This window comes from Equus caballus, chromosome 28, assembly GCF_041296265.1.
Source record: "Equus caballus isolate H_3958 breed thoroughbred chromosome 28, TB-T2T, whole genome shotgun sequence".
Lineage (NCBI taxonomy): Eukaryota > Metazoa > Chordata > Mammalia > Perissodactyla > Equidae > Equus > Equus caballus.
The window spans coordinates 31,003,270-31,021,492 of record NC_091711.1 but is presented as its reverse complement, the minus strand read 5'-3'; the positions used below and the strand labels follow the sequence as shown (position 1 = coordinate 31,021,492).

At 36.5% G+C, this 18,223-nt stretch overlaps 1 protein-coding gene across 17 annotated transcripts in view; it reads right to left on the bottom strand.

Annotated features, from left to right (window-relative positions):
• MYBPC1 (myosin binding protein C1) overlaps positions 1-18,223 on the bottom strand; it is an 86,875-nt gene that overhangs the window by 21,357 nt on the left and 47,295 nt on the right. For all 17 annotated transcript variants that reach the window (XM_023631811.2, XM_014736769.3, XM_070254019.1 and 14 more), the window contains 11 exons: positions 17,961-18,093; positions 16,026-16,150; positions 14,999-15,104; positions 13,884-14,050; positions 12,258-12,420; positions 11,191-11,297; positions 10,725-10,858; positions 4,488-4,647; positions 3,350-3,454; positions 2,388-2,576; positions 1,386-1,520 (listed from right to left, as the gene is read on the bottom strand). In XM_023631811.2, the coding sequence (XP_023487579.2) occupies positions 1,386-1,520; positions 2,388-2,576; positions 3,350-3,454; positions 4,488-4,647; positions 10,725-10,858; positions 11,191-11,297; positions 12,258-12,420; positions 13,884-14,050; positions 14,999-15,104; positions 16,026-16,150; positions 17,961-18,093 (1,524 nt within the window). The remainder of the gene's footprint in view (positions 1-1,385; positions 1,521-2,387; positions 2,577-3,349; positions 3,455-4,487; positions 4,648-10,724; positions 10,859-11,190; positions 11,298-12,257; positions 12,421-13,883; positions 14,051-14,998; positions 15,105-16,025; positions 16,151-17,960; positions 18,094-18,223) is intronic.

Genomic DNA, 18,223 nt, shown 5'->3' with positions numbered 1-18,223 from the left:
GTCCAAAGAGTTTTCTTAGAAGCTAAGTCTTGGCCTATTACGTGTGGACATATGAACAAGCTTTCCTGGTGGATTGTTTACCACCATCATCTAGAACGGAGCCTGAGTCCAGAGCTGGGGAGGTTTTTACTCATGCATTTTCCAATAATGACAAGTAGGAAATGAAAAACACAAGAGGCTCTCAGTGTATTTCACATCTTTTTTGTTTTTAGGTACACTTTAGCCCATATTTTCTTGTGTCATTTTCTTTTTTCTATTATTTCTATCAGCGATTTTTTTCCCCCTCTCTCTCCTCCCTTCCTAAAGTTAAGTGATTAAATTTTTATATATCCAAGCCCTGAGACAAGTTATTGCCACATGTTGAACCTATTTCTTATACCATGTGGGATTTAATGCTGCTTCCTTTAAACACTGCAAGTTGTCCTTAATTCTTCTTTTTTTCACTTTAAGAAGGCGGGGGATGATCACCAGATAACCAAATACAGCCATGTATCGCTTAACGAAGGAGATAGTTCTGAGAAATGCATTGTTAGGCAATTTGTTGTGCAAACATCATAGAGTGTGCTAACACAAACCTAGATGGTATAGCCTACTACATTCCTAGGCTAGGTGGTACTAATCTTATGGAGCCACTGTCTATATACAGTTCATCATTGACAGAAATGTCATCCTGTGGCACGTGACTGTATGCAGTCTCTCATTATTACCCAGAAATAGGCAGCTCTTTGTGTGTGTGTGTGTGTGTGTGTGTGTGTGTGTATGTGAGGAAGATTGGCCCTGAGCTAACATCTGTTGCCAATCTTCTCTTTTTGCTTGAGGAAGATTGTCACTGAGCTAACATTTATTTCAATCTTCCTCTATTTTATGTGGGACACCACCACAGCATGGCTTGATGAGTGGTGCTAGGTCCTGCCTGGGATCCGAACCTGTGATCCCTGGGCCACCTTAGTGGCGTGTGAACTTAACCACTATGCCACCGGGCCAGCCCCAAGCCAGCTCTTTTGATAGCTGACCTCTGCTCAGTATAGTGTATAGAATTTCCAACTTGCTTCATCCTAACTAGATTTTTATTTTTCCTTGGTACAATTTAATTCCACCAGTTCGAAAAGTGTGAGTCCATGAAGTTTTGTCAGTTTTGATCCTACGTCTTAGATCAATCATGTGGCCCAATCTGGCAGCCTAGCAAGGATATTTTTGAGGTCTCAATTTATAGCATCAAGTATCAAAAAAGGGCTAAATTTTTATACATTTTAGAAAGATGACCTTTGGCTTGTTGTCATTTTCAGTCGGAAGGAGATGAGTTTCCAAGAAAGAGAAACAAAAGAAAGGGAGGCATGTCTCACCTATTGATGATGGTATTCATTTTAGCTATGAGGTGTACTTACATCCTTCAAAGCAATACTCTAGCACATAGCCATCTAAACCTGCGGCACCAATGTGGTCAGGGGGCCGCCACTTCATGGTGACGCTGTTGTCAGTTACGGAGTCGACAGCCAGGAGAGTTGGAGGGCTGGTTACAGCTTCAAAGATAAAAGAGACAGAGAAAGAAGAAATTATTAACTATAGCGTTATGGCACAGGAGCTGTGATAAAATGAACTGTCACAAATGAAAATAAATACAGAAGCCCCACATATCAATACAATTTAGCGATGACTCCTTGAGCATATGCTGTGTGGAAGGCAAAGATCTGCCAGACATAAAAAATTTTAGAAATGTTGCCACACTTTCTCTCCAATTTGGAAGATTTGCGTGGGAAGCTGAGAGGCCCAAAGAAGCTGAAAAAAGTCAAAGTTTGGGATCTAATGATCTAGAGTAAATTTCTCATAACTCTAATTTTAAAGCATAAACTCTTGTACTAAATCCTCTTTTTATTGAAAAAAAATGCTTCACTATCATAAAATAGTGGACATATCTTGTGTTTCTTTGCCTTTATTGAAATGGCTTTTTTGGCTCATTTAGGAGAACATTTAAGGTGTGATTGTAAAGCAAAGAGACTAGTTTTCAAGTGTGCTTTGTTGAATGGATCTCAATTTGTTTTAGTGACAGGGTTTACACCAAGGTGCTGTGTTATACCTTCAGGACAAATGGAGAGTGGCCATCAGTCAATGGGCTCAGCTACATGTTTTCAGGGGGGAGCAGCAACCGGAGCCACCCACCGCTGTCACTGGAATTCTGGTAATGAATTTCGGGGCCTACATTATGAAGACATTCAACTCTACCAAAACGGTTTTTTTGGTTTCTTAGAAAATTGCCCCTAACCACCTCCAATCTTTTTCACCCACCACTTCAAGAAGCTGCCGGGTATGCTCCAGTTAGAAGTCAGAAGGAAGCAGTCACAGTCTGGGGCAACTATTCCCATGACACAGACATATCTCTCTTGACTCACCCAAAGGAACAAAAGGCCTGGAGGGCGTACTGGGCTTGGAGATGCCGACGGCGTTGACTGCAAAGATGCGGACCTCATAAGCCACACCTTCGATCATCTTCTTGGGTTCAAAAGTTGTTTCTTTGATGAGATCAAAATTCAGCCTCATCCACCTGGAGCTTTGCTTCTTTTTCCTCTCAATAAAGTACCCTGCAGGTGACACAAAATGGAAACAGAGGTTTTTCCTTGGTCTCCAGAATTAAACTTGGTCAGATATTAGAAGTTCTTAAAATTTCCCATGTTCTCAGTACTAAGTGAAATAGTCATGTATCTATGTATTTTTAACTCCTTTTTTTCCACCAGTTGTTTGAGAGAGATTATAGGGAATACAAATATTAACATCATAGTATATAGATAAAAATAACAGGACTAGAAAAAAATTGAAATTGCATTAGGAAGAGAAGAGAGAAAAATAGATGACAGATATGTAGGCCATAGCAATTTATACAGTTGCTATAGATTTGGCTCTGAGTCCCAGCAATGTAGGTAAGAAGGGGGAAATGACTAATTGTGTGAGTTTCATTATTAGTCAGTAGAAAAAATTCTTGTTCCACAGGGGAAGCAAATCCTTCTAAGTATTTACTTCCAAAAGAAATTTCTTCATAGACATCATTTGATGGAACTAGACATTTACTGACTATAACAGTTTAAAGTTAGACTTATAGTTGTTCCAAAATTAGATATTAAATATAAATATCAAAGAAAAAGAGAACAGGCGGTCAGATGATATTCATCAGAACTATTTAAATCTTGAGTACTTACAGAGCATCCCAAAATATATTACAATTTGAATGGATATTTAAAGTCACAGTATAAAAGGTTTTCTTCCAAAAGCAATATTTTAAAATGTACTCTCTACTAATGCGCATAAAGAGGACACCAATTCCACTGGCAGTTCCACAGACTGGCCAGCATGCAGTTACCTAAGATTGGGGACCCTCCATCGTAGGCAGGAGGCTCCCAGTTCATGATGCACCAATCATCTCCCACCTCTGTCACAGTCGGTGCCACTGGAGGATCAGGGATGTCTGCAGCAGACAAAAAATAAAGTAAAATAAAACGAGAGAGAGAAGATAAAGGAAAATTTTAATTAGAACACATATTTATTGGTGATAATCGTAGAAGCAGTGTTATTTCTGAGTACTTTTCCAAGTTTACTGAAATGCACTTAGTAACTAATTTGGGCAAAAAGTTATGCTCCGTATGAGATAAAGGAAGGTGAGCCCAATAAAAATAAAATTCCTTTAAACTAGTGTCATGACATTAGAGAACAAGTCCCACATGGAACCCAAGACTCTTGTTCTTTACCTTGAAAATGGTAACTGAGAAATTATTGCCTCAATGTCGGATTTTTTTTTAACTATGAAATGAACTTTCAGCAGAACTGAATCAAGGACTGATTATCGTAAACTTTACATCATTTGGAAGATTCAAGATGTTGACTGGTAGAAATCCAAATAAAAAAATGGCTGGTTATTATGTCTTGTAAATATAGTTCAGTGCCTGATAAAGCGACCTTAGTTTATGATCAATTTGAAATATGATTCTTAAGGGAAAACTAAAGTGAGATGAAGAGATCATGAGACCTCGGACCACCAATAGCCTACTAGATTCATTTCACTCGGTTTCAAACTTAGGCAAGATGCACTTAGATGGTCATCTAAGGACCAAAGTGGATCTTACTTCTGTGTAACGATTGTGATATGGGAAATTATTCAGTAATTGTGTTTCAGTGACTTTAGAGGGCACTGAAAGGGCATATGACTGTGGAAAGCTAATCACCAGAAACCCCAAATGGCCAACCTTTGCCACTCATTCTTGCAATAAGTCTTCTAGGCAAGAAGAGAAAAGAGAAAGAAAAGGGAAGGGAAGAAAAGAGAAGGAAAGAAAAAAAAAAGGTGTGGCTAAGGTAGAAAAGGAAAGATGGTGGTTTATAAAATATAGCTACACTGTGTTTCTCTTTGTTGGCTACCTAGAAAGCTGAGAGAGACAAGAGCTGGCAAAGTCTGTATCTAGACATGTCAACTTGATTCTAGAAGTTTATTGACCCGGAAGACTTACCTACAACTTTAATCCTGATGCTCGCATGTGCTTCTCCAGCTTCATTTTTCAGGTTTATGTGGTAAACACCAGAGTCTTCTTTTTCTGCTACGTCAATAACTAGAGTGCTGCTGTCAGGGTAAGATTCTGCTCTTATCCGGCCGCTGCCCTCCATAATAGCCTAAGGAGGAAAGAAACAAAATGTGGCATGATCTATGCAACAAAAAGAACTATTTCAAACTGCCTTGTAACCTAAGCTGGACATGGTGCCAATGCCTAACATACATGTTCTTAGTTTAATCCTCCATCAACTCTAAGGGCAAAGGTAGGGCAGTCCCCCCTTATCTTTGGGGGACACATTTCAAGACCCCCAGTGGATGCCTGAAACCACAGATAGTACCACACCCTATATGTACTATGTTTTTTCCTATACGTATATATTTGAGGTGTGACAGCAAAACTAGCATGAATATCTTTTTCCTTCTTCACAATTTCATGGATAGAAGATTTGTTCTTACCATAGATCTTAGCAACCTCAGCATACAATTTTTTTCTTGTCGAGAACTTTCACCTTTTCACTTAAAGGAAGCACCTTATGGCTTCTCTTTGGCATATCCGAACTGCCAGCATCACTATCCTTGCACCTTGGGGCCAGTATTAAGTAAAATAAGGGTTACTTGAAGACCAACACTGCGATACTGCGATGGTCGATCTGATAACCGAGACAGCTAAGTGGCCACCCAACGGGTAGCATATACAGCATGGATCTGCTGGACAAAGGGATGATTCAGGTCCCAGGCAGGACGGAGTGGGACGGTGCGAGATTTCATCACGCCACCCAGAACAGTGCACAATTTAAAATTCATGAATTATTTATTTCTGGAATTTTCCATTTAATATTTTCAGACCACAGTTGACCATGGGTAACTGAAACCACAGAAAGTGAAACTGCGGATAAGCGGGGGCTACTGTATTATCATGCCATTTACACAGGAGAAAACTATGGCCCAGGGCCACATGGCTAAGAAGTGGTAGAAGTGGGATTTGACTCCAAAGCCGCCTAACCATTAACTCACCAAAGAAAAAGTTGGAGGACTAAAAATGTGAGTGCTGAAGTGTCATTCTAGGAGAGGAGTCTCTTCGTCTATGAAATTAGAAATACTTAAACTCATATCAGAAACTAAATAATGAAGTGTTCATTTCTTTAGAAGTCTCAAAAATTTTTAAATATTGAAAAGGTTTGAAGAAGGCTGTGATGCCAATTTTCTATACAAGTTGTTGAGTATTGATTTTTCCCTTCCAATAGGACACAAAAGAATGAACATCTAATTCCCAAAGTAAAGACAGAATGATGTAGTGAGGTTGAACCTTCTATTACATTTTCTTTCTTTTATTTTTTTCCTCCTCCTCCCTGCCCTGCCTCCTCCTCCTTCTCCATAATCATCTTCTTCTATACTTCTTTCTTTCTTAAACCAGAAATTTAAAGCAGCATTACATTTTTCTGATTCCCAAGTCGTATCTTCTATACGACAATGAGCAGCCAATATACAAAGGGGTAAAACAGAGAAGGTCAAGATTATTTAGAAACTGGGTAATTTGCTACTAACCATTAAGATAACTCTTTACTCTTTTGTGTCTAGATGAGGACCCATACATCTTCAGTAATGTAAGATTGTGACAACAGTAAGAATATCTTAAATAGTTTTCCTAATTCTTCTATTTTATAATAGAACAAAATCTCCTCATATTTGCCAACTTTTAGTCTTAAGATTATAAAAGGTATTCTGCTTTTTTTTTTTAATGTGAAAAGAGAAGTATTTACTTAGGATGGTGCTACATTATCCTCTTTAGTTTCCTATATTTCATTTTGCTTGTTTTGTTTGTTTGCTGTGCTATAATTAGAGTACATAGAGTACAATTCACACTTTTTAGATATACAGTTCTGGGAATTTTGACAAATTATATGATTGTGTACCCACCACCACAATTAAGATACAGACCATTTCTGTTACCTTCAGTGGTGTCCTGACGTTCCTTGACAGTCAACTCACTAACCCCACACCCGGATCCCTGGCAACCACTGGACTCTTCTCTGTTCCTATAGTTTTCCCTTTTCCATAATGTCATATAAATGGAATCTAACAGTATGCAGCCTTTTGAGTTTTCACTTTGCTTAACATGATGCTTTTTAGATTCATCCATGTTACTACATGTAATTCCCTTTTATTGTTGAGAAGTATTCCATGGTATAGTCCACGTGCAGACAGTTTACGTATGTACAAACTGTGTGTATGTACAATTGGACTTTTGGGTTGTTTCCAGATTTTAACAATTATAAATAAAGCTGCTTTGGACATTCATGTACAGGTTTTTGTGTCATCATTTCTTCTGGGTAAATACCTAGGATTAGCTTTGTAGAGTTGTATGGTAAGCGCATGGTTAACTTTATAAAAAACTGGCAAACTGTTTTTCAAAGTGGATACAACATTTTGCATTCCCACCAGTGCTGTATGAGAGTTTAATTGTTCCATATCCTTGTCAGCATTTGGTATTGTCAGATTTTTTTTAGTGGATTTAAAAACAATGCATTTTTTTGTTCTTTCACTCATCATAATTATTTTGAGATTCACCCAAGTTGTTGCATATATCAGTAATTCATTCCTTTTTATTGCTAAGAAGTATCCCATTGTATGAATATCTTACAATCTGTTTACCCATTCACCTGCTGCTAGGCATTTGCATTGTTTTCAGCTTTTGGATATTACAAATAGGGCTACTATGACCATTTGTTCTAGTAGATTTTTTTTTTGAGGAAGATTGGCCCTGAGCTAACATCCATGCCCATCTTCCTCTACTTTATATGTGGGACGCTGCCACAGCACGGCTTGACAAGTGGTGTGTATGTCTACACCCGGGATCTGAACCAGGGAACCCCCGGCCGCCAAAGCAGTGCATGCGAACTTAACCACTGCACCACTGGACTGGCCCTTCTAGTAGACTTTTTTGTAGATTACATTGGATTTGCTCTATCAATGACTATGTCATCTGCAAATAAAGACAATTCTACCTCTTCCTTTCCAATATGGATGTCTTTAATTTCTTTTACTTGTCTGATTGTCTGGACTAGAACCTTCAGTATAATGTTTAACAGAAGTGGTGAGAGTGGACATCTTCTCTCTTTTGTTCCTGATTTTGGGGGAAAAGCATTCAGTCTTTCACCCTTAAGTGGGATGATAGTTGTAGGATTTTCATGGATGTCTTTTATTATGTTGAGGAAGTTCCTTTCACTTCCTAGTTTGCTGAGAGATTTTTTTATTAGGAATGGATGTTGAATTTTGTCAAATGTTTTTTGTGTCAATTGAGATGATGGTACTTATTTCCCCAAGTTTGTTAATATGGTGAATTATATTAATCAACTTTCAAACGTTAAACCAGTCTTTGCATTCCTGGGATAAACCCAACTTGCTCATAATGTATTATTCCTTTTATAAATTGTTGGATTTGATTTGCTAAATTTTGTTTAGAACTTTTTCATCTATGTTCACAGGTAATATTGTTTTGTGGTTTTCTCTTCTTGTAATGTCTTTTTCTGGTTTTGAATACCGGACTTCAAAAATGAGTTGGAAAATACTCCTATTGTGTCTCCAATTTTCTGGAAGAGTTTGTGTAGGATTGGTATTATTTTTTTCCCAAATATTTGGTAGAACTCTCCAGTAAAGCTATCTAGACATGGAATTTTCTCTGTGAAAGGTTTTTAACTACAAATTCCATTTCTTTAATAGATATATAGGCATTTCATACTGATTTAGTGGCATTTTACAAATTCTGATAAGTGGTGTGTTCATAAATATTTCCTAATTTCTCTCTGATTACTTCTTTGATCCTTGAGTTATTTAGAAAAATGTTACTTGGAAATTTTCCCGAGTTCTTTCTGTTATTGATTTCTAATTAATTCCATTGTGGTCGGAGAACATATCTTATGTGACTTGAATGTTTTTATGCTTATTGAGAATTATTTATGGTCTATCTTGGTAAATTTCCCACGTGGATTTTAAAATAATGCCCATTCTGCTTTGTTTAATGGAGTGTTCCATAAATGTCAATTAGATCAAGATGGTTAAAGTATTGTTCAGATCTTCTATATCCTTACTGATCGTCTGTCTTCTTGTTCTGTAAACTATTGAGAGAAGAGCACTCAAATCTCTAATTTATATATATCTCTTTGCAATTCTATCATCTTGCTATTTGTTTTCTACTTGTTCCAACTGTTCTTTGTCCCTCTTTTTCTGCCTTATTTTGGATAAATTAAATATTTTTTTGATTCCATTTTATGTCCTTTGTTGGCTTATTAGCTACAACTCTGTTTTATTATTTTAAGGTTCCTTTGGAGTTTATAGTGTACATCCTTAACTTTTCACAGTCTACCTTCATGTGATATTATAATAATTCATGTATAGCAAAACAAATTTACAATTGCATACTTTCATTTCATCCCTCCCAGTCCTTATTTCCATTTCTTTCCTTTTGATCTTATGTTTTTATTGTCATAAATTTTACTTACACTTATGTTATAAACCCACAATGCATTGTTATTATTTATGTTTAAACAATTATCTTTTTAAGAGATTTAAATAATAAGAAAAAACTCTAATATGTTTATACATATAGTTACCATTTCTGATGCTGTTTGTTCTTTTGTGAAAATGTTTCCATCTGGCATCATTTTTCTTCTAACTTAAGGACTTCTCTTAGCATTTCTTGGAGTTCAGGTCTGCTGGTGATGATTTCTTTAAGCTTTTGTATATTTGAAAATAATTTTATTTTGCCTTTATTTCTGAAAATTATTTCTCCTGAGTATAGAACTCTAGGTTGACAGGTTTTTTCTTTAAAGATCTTGCTCCACTGTCTTCTCATTTGCCTTGCTTCCAGGGATATCTGCAGTCATCCTTGCCTTTGTTCTTGTGTATTTAATGTGACTTTTTTTTCTGTCTGCTTTTAAGATTTTTTTCTTAATCACTGGTTTTGGGCACTTTGATTATGATGGGTCTTCATGTAGTTTTCTTAACGCTCATTGTGCTTGGGTTTTATTGAGCTTCTTACATCTGTGATTTTATAGTTTTTATTAAATTTGGAAGATTTTGGCCATTATTTCTTTAAATATTTCTCTGTCCCCCTTTTTGGACACTCCAACTACACATATATTTGACTGCTTGAAGTTTTTCCACAGCTTAATGATGCTTTTTTTTTTCACTCCAGAAAATAGAAAAGGAGGAAACACTCTCCAATTATTCTTTTATTGTTAAATTATTTTTTAGGGCAGACTTAGGTTCACTGCAGAATTTAATTGAAAGTACAGAGAGTTCTCATATAACCTCTATCCCCACACACGCACAACCTCCCCCACTATTGACATCCCTCATCAGAGCAGTACTTTTGTTACAATTGATGAACCTACATTGACACATCATTATCACCCAAAGTCCACAGTTTACATTAGGGTTCACTGTTGGTGTTGTGCATTCTACGGGTTTTGACAAACCTATAATGACACGTATCTGTAATTATAGTATAATATGGAATAGCTTTACTGCCCATGAAACAGTTTATATAGGAAGCCACAGAGTCACACTTGAGCTGGCACTACTCTACCACTCCAATCTCTTTTACTATTCTCCTCCTCACTCACTCTGCCCCAGCCACACTGGCTTTCTTTCTGTTCCTCCAACACATCAAGCTCATTCTCTCTCTTTTGTCTTTTGCACTGCATTGTCTTTACCCAGAGATCTCTTTCCTTTGGTCTTCACATAATGGGTTCCTTGTTGTCATTGATAGAGGCTGTTTCATTCACCACACTGTCACTTGCTAATCACATTACCCTGTTTTTTTTTTTTTTTAATTTTCATAGCACTTATTACCATCCAAAGTGATTTTGTTTATTTATTTATTTAATAATTCATTGTCTATTCCTCTTTCACCCCATTCTCTGACACCCATTAGAGTGAAAGATGAGATCTTGTTCCCTGCACATAAAAACATGCCTGGTCACATAGTATGTAGTCAGAAATATGGAAACCAAATGAAGGATTATAAGATTTGCCTGAAAGTCAGCTATCTTTCTTCGTCAAAGGAATTATATCTGTACTGTACCCCTGTAAATTTCTTTGCCTTCTTCTTTCATCTCACTAGTGGAAGGCAGGGAGTGGGGTGGGCAGTGTGTGTGTGTGTGTGTGTGTGTGTCTGTGTCTGTGTAGAACAAACCTTATCTGCTCGGCTCCAAAGCGCTTTAGGAGGTGGTTCTCCAGAGATAGGAATCTCAAGACGAAGCTTGTTTCCTGCAATTACTGTCACTGTATTGTCAGCATCAAGACCATCCAGGATGATCCTAGGAGGATCTAGAATATTAAACATAGCCTTTGTTATCAGACAGTCACTTCTGTGTGAAAATCTGGGCTAGTACTTGGCTAGTGCTAAACATTTGGTGGCAACCAATATTTTATCTGGCCAAAAAGAAGATAAGAGGAGTCAAAGTAATTGGTGCCTGGCATCTTGCAAAACGACTTCATTGTAAGACTTCTTAAGAATCATCTATTATGATTAGTGGTTAATACCAATTCATGTATTTTTTCTTTAAATATCACATAGTTTTGAATATGTTATATTTCCAAGCTAAGGAAAACAAACAAGCAAGAACACAACCCTGCAATGATTTCTTTTATCTACTCACCAACAACATGAACTTTGGCAGGCAAAGTAATAGAGTAGGAATCTGGTGTAAATACATAATCACCTTCATCCTCAACGAGAGCATTGGCTATCACTAACTTGTGGATTCTAAGGAAATAAGAAAAACATGTTTCTAAGAGTTTGCAAAGATTTAGATGTGACCAAACTGAAGAGACACCTGGCCTTTATCTGATTAACTTGTTTTGTGCAGGCTGGGGCGGGAGAGGGTGGGGAGGAGAAAGAGAGAGACACACAATAGGAATGTGAAGACTTAATTATCCTATTTATTGATCCACATTAAATATTCATTTTCGAGTATACGAAATTATCTCTGCAAATACAGCCTGGTCATTATCTATGCAAGTCTACTATTCCTTTTTTCACGTCATAGCTTTAAAAAGGCTAAGACATCTCACTAATGCCATATTTTAAGATTCAAGAAATTATCAAGAATAATCTTGACTTTGGCTTTATATATGAAACCAAGAGCAACAGTTCTTAACTTTATTGGGGTTATGAACTAGTGACTATCCAATGGGCGCTACGGATCCAGTCTCTGGAGAAAAGCATGTATTTTTGTACACAGAGAATTTGCTTACAATTTCAGGGGATTTATGGGGCCCCTTGAAGTTCTTTCATGATCCATGATTCAAGGTTAAGAACCCTTGCCTTAGATCTTGATTCCAGGATATTATGCCCTCCCTGAAAATTGTGGAAAGGTCATGCAACGCATATTGGTTAGGGACAGTTAATCCATTTCAACCAACTTCTCAACTAGAATTCAATATCATTCCTCTAACTTCACATTTAGATGGAAAGAATCAGTTGACAGGTTTTGAACAGACAAAGCACAAAGCACCATACTGTGAGGGGAAGATACAGCATCACAGGTAGGACATGATGTTCAACAGAGAAATCACATGTTCTTGCTATTTGGAAGCAAGGAACAGAAATAGATTCTTTCCCTAGGACTACTCTCCAAACGTCTTTAACATATATGTAATTTAGGAAGTGGGGAAGGTGGAGATGAGGACCAGTCCTCTCTTATGGGTCGCCTTGCTTCTTTACCTTCCTTTGTGAACAACCTTTAGACGGTCACTCTCCTGAATGGGTAGGCCATTTTTAGTCCATTTTCCTGTTATGTTTTCAGAGATTTCACACTTCAAGCAGATTTCATTTCCAAGTTTTACAGTCTGATCAGTCAGAGGTGTCAATACCTTCAGAGGTTTCACTACAGAAATGATAGACAGTTGTAAGTGCCAAACCCAGACTCCAGACAGGCTAAGATGGTGTCATTTAACAATGATACAGTCAGTTTTGCTATACTGCTTGTTTTAAAAATGAGAATTCATTCCAATTAATATGTTAGGGGACAACTGAAACATAACACAAATTTCATGTTTGATTATGCATGATTTCATTCATGAGAAAAACCAGGTGAATCCAGAAAACTACACCCAGCAGAACTGAGCCAGGTAGAACTGTACAAAATACATGCACCTCAAACATCTACCAGCTACCAGTTAAACCATGTGATATGAGCTGCACCCATGCACATCTGAGATTATCACTATCCATCCATTTCAAATAACCTCCTTCCACCACTTCACAACAGGTCACAAGCTGCAACACTTCTGACACTGCTTCCACAAACAAATTTAAGGTCTTTTTCAAGGCAAGGTGCCATATTTATTGCAGTGTTTATTAACCATTTAACATGTGTAAAACTGTGCTATTGCTTTTTGTTGGGTTCTTATCATTATTTTTAATGTGTCACTGATAAAATTTTTGCACGTTGTGCCCATAACCCCACTTTCCCCATTAGTCCTGTGGTTTTTATTGCATGACTTTGGACAGCATAGTGATTTTTAGATATGCATATGTTGTATTATAGCAGAACCAACTGTAATTGCTTTCAATGGATATAAATATCAGATAAGGATCTGTCTATTCTTGAAAAAATTTTTTGATGTTAAACTAAAATGGCCAACATTCCATGAAACATAGGGAATGTATTGAGATTACTTCTGAATAATTTAATGATCATATGAATCATAACCAGACTAAGAAAGAAGTAAGGAAGCCGGATTTCTGCTCTGCATGTATTACCAATCTTCCTGAGGGATTTGCTATTTAAATTTCATGGGTAACTGGACGGGGCAGATGCTGCCATTGAGAACTGACTACTATTAGAAGGCATTTAGGGAAGTACATGAATTCTCTCATGCCTCTGAATCCTGTTAGCAAATGAGCTCTTACAGTATTCTTAACTGAGCCCTATTAGTTTGAGTAACTTCTCACCCAAATGTAATTGCAGAATGTTGAATGTTTATTTAAGGAATTCCATGGATTAAATAAACTATCAGGATTTGACATCATATCTAAGTATTTATCATCCATTTATATGGTTTTGGGATTAAAATATTTCTCAACGATTTGGGTAACTTCTCTGGCAGGTGATTTTTATACTTTCTTCCTAATATTGATGCTCTGTTATTAAATTGGGTAGCCGGTTCTTTTCTCATAGTCTCTAATTGATATGACATAGACACTCAGCTAGCATGGAATCCAATTTTACACATTTAAAATTTCCACAAGCAGGAATCAAATAGATTGACTTTCCTAAAACTGAATTAACAAATGCAACAGTATCAGTAAGCCAATGTGGAAGACATTCAAGGAAATCTGACTTACAGTCAACGCTAAGCTTAGCAGATGATTGTCCTCCTGTGGTCATTACAGAATATTCTGCAGTATCAGCCTTTGTTGCTCCTTCTATGATCAAAATGTGTTTTTTGCCGTCAACTTTAATTCGGTATCTTGATTTTGGACCAGGGATGATCTCCTCACCATTCTTAAACCTGAGTTAAAATAGATTATAAAGAAGTTTCATAAAAGACCCTTCAGGAGACAGATCTTGTTGGTCTTGCTTTTTGCTTCATCCCACTGTAGATAACAGACACTCAAGAGCTATTTGTTGAGTTAAAGTATGTACGGATCAATCTATCAATGGGTTAATCCTGTAACAAGTATTGTTGGAAGAATTACATTAAAAGAACATAACCCCCTCTTTCCATTCAAGATCAATCAGATGAAGATGCTAAGAGTAGATATCACTCACGTTTGGGCTCTTGATACACACTAGTAAGAACAATGTTTTAATACATTTTAAAGATGGCTATAATTCTGGATTAGAATAAACAACTTACTCTGTACCAATTACTACAGATTCCTGCTGTGTAATTTATATACTTCTCAACAAGCATTTCATTTTAAGATTCCGAATCTTCTAGTCTTTAATTTTGAGGTTACTCACAGAGAACTTGAGAAAATACTTCCCACTTAACCAAAAAAATATGTTTTATTTTTTAAAGTAATTGATGATTCTCAGTCTAAAATATTTTTCTGAGCTACTGTAACAATAAAGTGACTAGGAATAAAATGAAAACAAAAAGTATATTTTTCCACCTAAGGTGCCAGTACGGGATAGAGAGAGGAAACATGGTTCAGAGGTTTAGAGCATCCACGGACTTGGGAGTCATACAGACCTGGGTAATCTTGAGCCATCCATTTATTAGTAAATACCTACTTTACTGCATCCTCACCAATATAGATTTCTGAACTGTTTTTCAATTTCATAGGTTACAAAAACCCAAGAATCTTAGTATAGTTTTAGTTACCATTTCTACTAACACAAATGGGGTTGAGATTCTTTTCCTATGTGTAAAAGCCATTTTCTGTTCCCCAAACTATGAAGGAACATATTTTTGGTCTATTAAAAATGCATAGACCTCAGAAAAGCTATTTACCATTTTACATTGGCATCATCTTCAGAAACCTCACATTCTAATTCCACTCTCTCCCCACAGTAAGCTTTCGTGTCTTCCAGCTGTTTGGTCACCATAACTGGAGGCTCTAGTGTGAAAAAGAGGAGAATCAGCATCATTAAAGGTCCAAAACCTGCCTCACGACCCTGGGATTTGTTCAGATGAAAAACCAACAGTAAAAAGTATTATCTATCATAGAGCTATGGTTAGATGGCGGTAGATAGTAGGTGAGGTTTTTGTGACTTTTCTTGGCAAAATAAATAGATGGCAACCCTAGGTAAGTTCTTCCAATTTTCTCAGAACTCTTCAAATCAAATAAATGATTGCTCTAAAGAGCAGACAAAATGTATCAAATATCCTTCTTTTGGCAAATAAGATATTTGGACAAACAGATACTTCTGATGAAGGAGAACGCACAACACTAACATTCTTTGATTCTGGTTCTAGACGGATGGCAGAGATTGCAGAGTTGTCTTAATCAGAGGGCCTCATAAAGGAAATAAGTGATTCATGGCTTCATTGACACCCTCCATCTCTTTTCACAAAGTCTTAGTAAATGATGGTCTTCAGCACTCTCAGTGCCAACCACTGGTGCCCTTTTACTAATGAAGCTGGTTTCAAGAGAAATCTATTTGTGATCAACTGAGGGTGTGAAATGACAATTATCCAATAGACTTTGTTGGGTTTCAGAAGTAACAACTAGAATAATTATATTGCAAAATTTTGTTTGCTTGAGTCAAAACCACAAGGCATTTTTACTCAGTAATTTTTTTCTCCCCTTGGCTTTTCTAGTCTTCAACAAAACTGAAGATTAATTAGGATACACAATAACTGCCAGTGTAGAGAAACTTCAACGCAGAGCCAATCTAATACCCAAGCTAAACCATTTCTGGAGGTACTACTGGCTCTGCTCTGGAGCTCAAGAGTTCACCTCATCACCAAAATTTTATCACCCCAGGAGAAGGAAAGCCATCGGCTCCTAATGACTAGGGTAAGAGACTTCACTTACCTCTCACAAAGAGCTCAGTGGAACATTTCTCATCACCAGCTGTCACATAATACTCTGAATCATCTGTCAGCAAACAGTTATTGATAAACATGATTCTTTCACATCCTTTATGCTCAAAGATGTATCTGTTTTAAAAACAAGAAAGATAAACAGAGTCCATGAACTTGATTTTATTCTTTTCTTTATTGCCAGCAAATTTGGCTTGTAATTTGGTAATATTTGAAAGTCAGGGACATAATTTTGATCTGCCATTTACGTAGCATATCTTACATAGTTTAATAAACATCAAACATGAAACCAACTTTTATCTTTGTAATACATAATGTAACACATATGCATACTTACATAATATTTAATTCCTGTTATTATTTTCTTTTATATAAAGTTTCTTACTTCAAATATAAATCAGTACTCACATTGCTATTTAAATTTTTTTAACCCACTTTTGGATAATAGCGTTGGCTGAGGTTGTCAGGGAGATTTTTAACTCTGTACTTGTTTTTTTTTCTGAGGAAGATTGGCCCTGAGCTACCATCTGTTGCCAACCCTCCACTTTTTTTTGCTTGAGGAAGATTGTCACTGAGCTAACATCTGTGCCAATCTTCCTCTATTTTGTATGGGATGCTGCCACAGCATGGCTTGATGAGCGGTGTGTAGGTCTGCACCTGGGATCCGGACCTGCAAACTCTGGGCCACCGAAGTGGAGCGTGTGAACTTAACTACTATGCCACTGGTCCAGTTCCACTCTGTACATCTTTAAAAATTCATTTACTTTACTGATTACTTTATAGAGAGGCAGAGACTTGATCTTATTCATTGATTCATTGATTCCACTCTTCGCTTAACCCAGTGACACAAATTTTGTAGGGTGAATAAATGATTATACAGTTTAACAAATAGTGTGAACACAATCACCAATAATACACTGATATAGTAATTCTATCGAATGTGATATTCTCTTAAATGAGCTTAAGAGCTAGTGTTGTCATATCACAGTTACCATCTACTAAGAAGGAACTCGAGTATTTGAAAACAAAAAGCTAAAAGCCAAAAAGATGGCAAAACTTAATTATCTGTGACCTAGATTATGGATGGGTATAGTAGGGCATTACAACACACTAAAGAAAAAGTTCTCATTTGGGAAATTCTCAAATTGAAGAGTTCAAGAACAAAACATTAAAGAACATTTTCTGGATAAAGATAACCAAATAAAATTATATTTTTGGTAAATTCAGGCCGCCTTCAAGAGATTTTTACCAGATACGAACATCATCACAGCCCCTCCGTGGGCATGACCACACTAAGAAATTGGAAACCACCCAATTGTGCTACAGAAGTGACAGATTTTTAGGGTTAAAGTCTTTTATAAACATGCTTGTGACTCCTTGTTAACTTAAAAAAATATATTGGAGTTGAAAATCTTGCAGGATGAGAAGAATCTCTGTAAAGTGGTTTCATAATAGACTAGCGATACCATCAGACATCAGGAATTAGTCTGTGTCCTTCATTGGGGAGAGGGCCAAGAAATAATAAAGTGCAGGCTTTAGATGCTATTCTGGAAAAACAAAAGTTATCTAATTATAAGGTATGATTCCCAGCTGGCATATCAAATATATATTTCAAAATTTTTCATAATTTTATTTTAAAAGTTGGGAGAAGTTTGGCAATGCTCTGAAATATTGCATATAACCTATAGCGACACAAAACCATAATTGGGAGTCACCTGAAATAGTCTTTATAGAATTAAAGTGTAAAACAAGATTTTATTTATTTAGCGCTATAGTTTTAATGGTTCCAAAATACATGACAAGTTTTTACTCTCTCTCCATATGATTTTGCATTGTAAACTAAAAAGTGCGTTTATTCATAGAAAATTAAGTCGAACTACTGTTTGCTTTATATAGTTATCACTGATTATTTGCAAGGCCCACTTACTTTGTACTGGGTCGAATTTCTTGACCATTTTTATACCATTTCACCTCCAACTTTGGGTCTGCCAGTTCTACAACAAATCTTACTCTGCCTCCTTTATCAACCTGATATGCAGGATCAAGAATTCTTGCAAAAGCTGATAGAGAGAAGAAGCAAAAACTATGTTAATATGCATATATATAAATGCTATAAATTTAAATGGTCAGTATATGTATGTGAACCTAAAACTAAATGAAGAAGTGAGACTCAGAGAAGAAAAAAATTGG